Raw genomic sequence first — 7,503 nt, forward strand, 5'->3', positions numbered from 1 at the left:
TAACTGGGTTTTGACTGCCAGTTTATTCAATTATTTTCATATGTGTGCCAGCAGCATAGGCCTCAGATTCCAAATGTAAGCCTTCGAAGAAACTTATGACTCACTAGAATAGAAAGCAGGAAACAGCTGCTTAAAGCATACATGAGTGTGTGGCAAAGTAAGTCCTAATTGCTAGTGTGCCGTAAAAACTGTACTCCACTTCCCTACCTTTAGATGTGGGATAATATCCTGAAGCATCTTAAGCTACTAATTAGATAATTCTGTTTATAAATGTCTGTAAAAGCTGCATTCATAATTAAAATGCAGATAAAAACCTACAGTTTTAATCATGCTCTCTGCAGGTGGGATAGCGTAGGCTGCCATAAATAAAATATTACTCTGTGATATCTTCCATACTGAGAATTCTTAATAGAACCTTAGTGTATTTTTTAATGGAGGTGCGTCTAGCAGATGCACATTAAAAAAAAATCCTTAATTTGGTTTATGCTAAACATTCAGAATAACTGTAAGGCCACAGAGAAACATGATGCTTAAGGGTGTATAATATTCTGGTTATAATGGTTCCATTTTATTTGTTATACCCAAATGGAGATTACATTGCAAACTAGCAACATATAGAGGTGGTTCTTGCGTGAATTAGTGAGATTATAATAGATAGAGATTCAGTGTATTCCTTTAGTTAGATCAGGGGTAGTCAAACTGCGGCCCTCCAGCTGTCCATGGACTACAATTCCCATGAGCCCCTGCCAGCGTTCACTGGCAGATGCTCATGGGAATTGTAGTCCATGGAAAGCTAGAAGGCCGCAGTTTGACTACCTCTGAGTTAAATCATATAGTAAAGCAGCTGTGCAGCTGTTGCTTACATAGTTGATTGGTAAGGAGGTGCTTGCTCTTTTGTTTAGAATCAGTGGCCACTACATATACATGGAGTAGTCTGGAGAAAATCAGAGATTCCCTGTGGGTGAGCTTGTCTAAGAAGAGCGCTTTCCTAGATGAAGGATCTAGAAAGCCATGTATAAACATGCTGGACTTTTGGGGGGCTTGGCATAGTAAAGAGCAGGGGCCTCTAATCTGGAGTAGTGGGTTTGATTAGCCATTCTTCCTTCACATGAAACCAGCTAGGTGACCTTGAGTTAGTTGCACTTCTCTCAGAGCCTCAAATATCTCACAAGGAGACTGTTGTTAGGAGATGAAGGATAGGTGATTGTAAGCTGCTTTGAAATTCCTTTCCTTTCAGAAAACCAGAGGACGAAGGCTGGGTAGCCTTCAGAGAATGTGTTAACTTGGTACAAGGGTATACAACTGGAAGGAAGAGTTAACAGCCCCTCACCCCACACACACACACACAAAACATGCTTTCTGTTCATGCACAGTGGGTTCTCTGAATTCCAGCATATAATTAGATACATCATTCTGTATTCAGAAAGAGAATGTATTAATGGATATCCTGTTGGCTGCAGCAGTTGGTTCAGTGTTGCCTTCTGCCATTTTTGCTTGCCCCCCTCCTTTGCCCAGTCATTCAAGGTACTACCTGTCCACTTGGCAATGATACTTCAGGCGCTCTCAACACATCTGTAAGTTGAGTTACTGAATTTGTGCATTATTCTTTCCCTTAGAGTATTTCCTCTTCCTTCATATATTGGCATTGAGGGTGTATAGTTTGAGATATGGGGTCTTGGCCATTCCAAGGGGTATAGAGCAGTGAATACACACAGAACAGTACTCTAAAATTTTTCAAGAGCTAGATTGAGTCCATTATCACCTTAGAGACCCACGAAAGTTTTGGGCTATAAGCTTTTCAGAGCTTTGACCCTTGAAAGCTTATACCCCAAAACTCTTGTTGAACTCTACGGTAGCGATCCCCAACCTGTGGGCCGTGGACCACATGTGGTCCATCGATTAATTGGAGGTGGGCCGTGAAGGACACCTTCTCTCCCCCCCCCCCCACGGCCCTTTACAACACACTTCGGGTGTCATTGTCTCCCATCACTCCCAGATGGGACTATCTCGTTGCAGAGAAAACAAGCTCAGGGTTCCCATTGATTTGTCATTGTCATGAGTTAAAATTTCCATGAAAATAAAATGTTCATGTTCATTGTTGTGGTGTGTCTGTATCTTATTTTGAAGGGATGTTTAAACATTACCATAGCGATCAGAGAGCGTTAGGGCAGTGGTTGAGAGTAAACTACCCCCCCCCACACACACACACACACACCGGGCCTCAGTAAAATTGTCAAGCGTTGAGTGGTCCCCAGTGATAAAAAGGTTGGGGACCACTGCTCTACGGTACTACTGGACTGCAGATGAGCATAAGCTAATCACTGAAACTAAAAATGTCTTTGCTTCCCAACCTTTTTTCTTTTCTGACATCTGTATTTTCAGTCTTTGAGGAGCCAGAAGATCCCAGCAGCAGATCATTCTTTTCAGAAATAATTTCCTCAATATCGGATGTAAAGTTCAGCCACAGTGGTCGATACATGATGACCAGGGACTACCTTTCAGTTAAAGTATGGGATCTCAACATGGAAAATAGGCCTGTAGAGACATATCAGGTACGGTATTTGTACTTCGCCACAAAATCAAGCTTTTTCTAAAGTGGCGAATGTTCTCATGTCGCTCAACTTTTGTGTTTTAAAGGTTCATGAGTATCTCCGAAGCAAACTTTGTTCCCTGTATGAGAATGACTGCATCTTCGACAAATTTGAATGCTGCTGGAACGGTTCTGATAGGTAAGACTGGCTTGTGCTCTGGTGCTCACATTAAAGACTTGCCTGAATTCTAGAAACGCTTACGCTGTCAGCTTGAAGAAAAGGGATAAGTTCATTCTGTGGCCCAGAATTCACTGCTTCAGGCATAACATATGGAGGTATCAATGAATTATTGCAATAGAAAATTAATATAAACACTCTGCAGTTAATTTTAATATAGTTAAGGCGGCCATAATCAGATTGTTTAATATCTGCTAGCTCTTTTAACAAACAAAAAAGGACAGTTTAGTCCTGTTTTCCCTCTCAGTATTGGTATATACTGCTGCAGGAGCAGTCATAGCTGAGATATAGAACACATGTTCTGCACATAAAAAATAGTGAAGCTGACATCTCTGGTTTAATGGGGAGGGAGAGAATGTGGATCCACTGACTGAAGTTCTGTACATGCACCAATTGTGTATAAAATCTTGCAGTACTTTCCTAGGAAAACCCTCTCATTTGAAATCCTGAAACACTGTTGCCAGTCAGAAGTGTGCTGTGCTAATCTAGGTGATCAGTATATATTATTTAGCAAGCAGGGAGAAGCAACAGACACTGAGGGAACTGATTGATCTCAGATACCTACTACTTGATGCTTTAAAGTACCACGTTCCTTGTAGCTTCTTCTTCTTCTCATCATCATCATCAACATCATCCAGAGTTCCCCAATATTGTGCCCAGGAACTCCTGGGCACTTGCTGGTACATCCCTTGGCAACAGCAAGTTTTTCAGAAGGTGTATGGGACCATTTAAAGGGTTTCCTACTGGAGATTCAAGAGGGGATTAGTAAGCACGTGGGCTTTCCTTAGTGTGTGATTCCATTCCCCTATCAGGCTTCCCTTCTTCCATCCCTGGGTATGAAGAGGGAGGTGTCCTGTTTGGCTGTGCCTTCTTCAACAGCCATTTTTGGTTTTGCTCCACCTTCTGAGGCAGCCATTTAGTGCTCATCACCCCCTCATAATTACAAGGGTGCCTGCAGGCTCGATCTGAGCCAATTACCTGATAAGGCAAAAAATGAACGTAACATTTCCTCTTGCTTGTTTTAATGCAGTGCTATTATGACCGGCTCCTACAACAACTTCTTTAGGATGTTTGATCGAAACACACGGCGAGACATTACACTGGAGGCATCAAGAGAGAGTAGCAAGCCTCGTGCCATCTTAAAGCCTCGGAAGGTGTGTGCGGGTGGCAAGAGAAAGAAAGACGAAATAAGTGTTGACAGTCTGGACTTCAACAAGAAGATCCTTCATACAGCATGGCACCCTGCAGAAAACATCATTGCTGTAGCTGCCACCAATAACTTGTATATATTCCAGGACAAAATTAATTAAAGACGGCTGATTCGAGGACAAAGTTGTCGTCTTGCATAGTTGAGCTCGGTTGTTTATCTGTCAGAGAGATGGCCTTGTTGTCCTCCCAGTAAAGAACATTGATGCACTTATTTCCCTTTATAGGTAAAGGAGAGAAGCTGGCCTGGATTTGAGTTCATGGTGTATTTCTGCCTTCAGTGAGGGAGAACGTGGAATTTAATTTTTGTAAACGAAATAAGCCCACTAGAAGCAGAATTGATGGACAATACTCAATAAAGGCCCATATTCAAAACAAATGTATTTATTTAAGTCTGAGCCTTCCTTTCCAGTTGATAGACCAAAAAAAGAAAATCTAACACCCAAGAAACAAATTGTCATAAATTGTAATTTCTATCTCACGTGCTCTTTATCTGCTGTAATATTTGGGCCTTTGAGAACATATATTTGTGCTTTATGCCTGTAAACATTCTTTCTCTGGCCTTCATCTAAGCTTTAGGTGTTTCTACCTTTGAGCAATATAGGTAAGTCTGGAGTTGGGTGCATAGACAGGTTTTTCATGTATATTACTCACCAACTGTATCTATAACCACACCTTCTGGTGTAAACCACTTAATAAAAATAACAAACTATAAAAAGTGTTTTTAAAATCTGAACGTATGTATTCAGTCTTTTTTTATTGCATGTATTGAGATTGTGCAAAATATCTCCAATGGAAAGATTTGAAAATAGTTTGTCCCGGAAATATCGATTTTTGACAGTATCAGGCAGTATACCTTCTTCAAACTCTAAACTTCATTTTTCCTCATTACCTCAACTTGTATTGGTTTTCTGTACTCTGTGCACAAAAGAAGAAACAGAAAAGATTGGTTTAAAGTTCATATACAGCCTTAAAGGAGCAAGATTGTCTCAGACATCAGAACCTTCAGTGGAGTCGCTGCTCTGGTTAACAGTAAACATGCCTCACATGAGAGACCACATACCTTAATGTGCATTATTTTTTTTTACCTTTAAGTTCTTTGTTTCAAAGCGTATTCTTACTTCAACTGGGCATAAGCATATAAAGTTTCCCAATGCAGTTAAAAGCTTGCATGCTTTTAAACTTGATTATGCCGAACAGGAGCACAACTTAAAAATGTGTTTTAGCTCTTAAGGTGGGTCTGACTACAAGGAGGTCAGGCAGGCTGAATGCTGATGTGAAAATACATTTGTCGGATTCTGGGTTTCAACTGGCAACAGGGGGCTAAGGAAAAGGTTATTTGAATTTTGGGATTTCTCTCTCCTAAAGGGCACATGATCAGCTCCCAGTGTTTCATTGTAAACTTCTCTGGATACAAACAACTATTCACAGAGACTGTGGGCACCACTTTACTAGCAGTATCTAGGTACTACCACTTGGTCTGTACTTCCTATTAAATGTGCCTATATACTCTCCCATGAAATTCAGCCCCTTTGAGCTTCCTGGATAAAGTACAGGTGTATGGTTCACACTCCATTTTTAATGAAATGAAGGTTTAATATGATTACTAAAAGTTGGCTGTGAATATGCAAGCGCAATGCCTCTGTTCTTATCCTGTCAATTAACGTCCATAGAGTGCCACTCTTGTTTGCGATAAGCTAATAAATACTAATTTGGGGGTTCTAAAGATAAAGTTTAAATAAAAATCATATACTGTATATCAGTTGTGACACTATTTGCAAATCTTGAAATGTGGAACGGATAGGTCATTTAACCATTACATTGACTTTGTTCCTAAAAAAAATACACGAAAGCTAATACAATGGGATTGTACATAATTGTTCAATTATTTTGACCAAAAAGTTTAATAAATTTTAAATGTTTACCTGAACTTGCTCTGTGTACTTTGACAACTTCTTCATTTCCCCTGTAAAATTTAATCTTAAGTTGTCTAAAAGCACTCCTGTCTGCTTATGCTGTTCATTCTCCAAAACCAATCTGTGGCAACACGTCACTCCTACTCTGACCTTGTATTCCTTTATGCTCTGTATCTCTGCAGCTTCTGTTTGGTCTCCATTTTAAAAACAAAAACCTCTGTACATGTTATGCAACCATACTGAGTTAGAAATCTCTTAAACATCTGACAAAGTAGTTTTCAGCTGTCAATCCTCCAGTGCAGCATTTATTGGTCTTAAAGGGATCACAAATTAAAATGTTTAATGCTAGGCTACCCATGTAATGAGTTTCCTTAGTGGAACAAGTGTGTAATACTGTATTTTTCGAAGTCTTACCCATAGTCCATTTGAAGCCATTAGTGTAGTGCGGCTTTGGTGGGTGGCATTGAATAATCTTGAGTTAACGTAAGACTTCAGGCATTACCAGACATACTGTCTCCATCATTCAAAACCACCCATACAGCACAGGATAAACTCTGCTGAGCTTCATCTAGGTCAAATGCCTGCCAGGAAAGGAATGGCTCATCACCTTTGGAAAGGATGGCGTCATACTCACCTTCAGTAAAGGAAACTTTACAGAGTAGTGGCTAGAGAAGCCATTTTACACTCAGTGATTTACTTGTTCCTGTAAGATAGCGATCCCCAAACTGGGTTGCGGACCACATGTGGTCCGTTGAGTAATTGAAGGTCTTCTCCCCCCCCCCCGTCCCGGCCCTTTACTTCATCCCCCCCAGCCCTTTACAACACACTTCGGGTGTCATTGTCTCCCATCACTCCCAGATGGGACTATCTCGTTGCAGAGAAACAAGCTCAGGGTTCCCATTGATTTGTCATTGTCATGAGTTCAAATTTCCATGAAAATAAAATGTTCCTTATGTTCATTGTTATGGCATGTCTGTATCATATTTTGAAGGGATGTTTTAACAATACCATAGCGATCAGAGAGCATTAGGGCAGTGGTTGAGAGTAGAGGAGTAAACTACCCCCACACACACCGTGCCTCAGTAAAAAGCATTGAGTGGTCCCCGGTGAGTGGTCCCTGGCACTGAGTGGTCCCCAGTGATAAAAAGGCTGGGGACCACTGCTGTAAGAGACAACTCATCGTTCATCTCAGTAGCCAGACAGGACAGTAAGTCCTCCAAGTACTTGGGGATTTAAGTTGTCATGGGTTTTAAAAGTAAATCCCAGGACCCTGAATAGGTCCCTGAAACTCAGCAAATTATTGCTCAGTGTGTGCAATGGCTATAAAGGTTTTTTGTTCCTGCTACAGATTTAATAGAGGCTACTGTTGTCACTTTCTTGTATGTTTTTGCATGTAATGTTACTATAGTATGTCTATGGCAGTTTGTGGTTCTAAAATGTTTTAAGTTTTGGTTTTCAGCATATATTTTAAAAGTTTATGGGGAAAATAGGTGGGATTGTATGCAGGACAAAGTTGACAGTGTCTCCATATTAATACGTAGCAATTATTGAAAACTAACTTGGTCTTTGAATTCCTTAACCTTCAGGCAGTGTTTCTTTCCTTCAGTGATACT

General features: G+C 40.5%; 1 protein-coding gene across 2 annotated transcripts in view; it reads left to right on the forward strand.

Moving 5' to 3' along the window:
• Nucleotides 1-4,710, forward strand: part of PPP2R2D (protein phosphatase 2 regulatory subunit Bdelta) — a 33,353-nt gene extending 28,643 nt beyond the window's left edge. For both annotated transcript variants that reach the window (XM_077350139.1, XM_077350140.1), the window contains exons 8-10: nt 2,383-2,552; nt 2,638-2,729; nt 3,799-4,710. In XM_077350139.1, coding sequence (XP_077206254.1) covers nt 2,383-2,552; nt 2,638-2,729; nt 3,799-4,078 — 542 coding nt within the window. In that variant the 3' untranslated portion in view covers nt 4,079-4,710. The remainder of the gene's footprint in view (nt 1-2,382; nt 2,553-2,637; nt 2,730-3,798) is intronic.
• The last annotated feature ends 2,793 nt before the right edge of the window (nt 4,711-7,503 follow it).

Source organism: Paroedura picta, chromosome 8, assembly GCF_049243985.1.
Source record: "Paroedura picta isolate Pp20150507F chromosome 8, Ppicta_v3.0, whole genome shotgun sequence".
NCBI classification, from domain to species: domain Eukaryota; kingdom Metazoa; phylum Chordata; class Lepidosauria; order Squamata; family Gekkonidae; genus Paroedura; species Paroedura picta.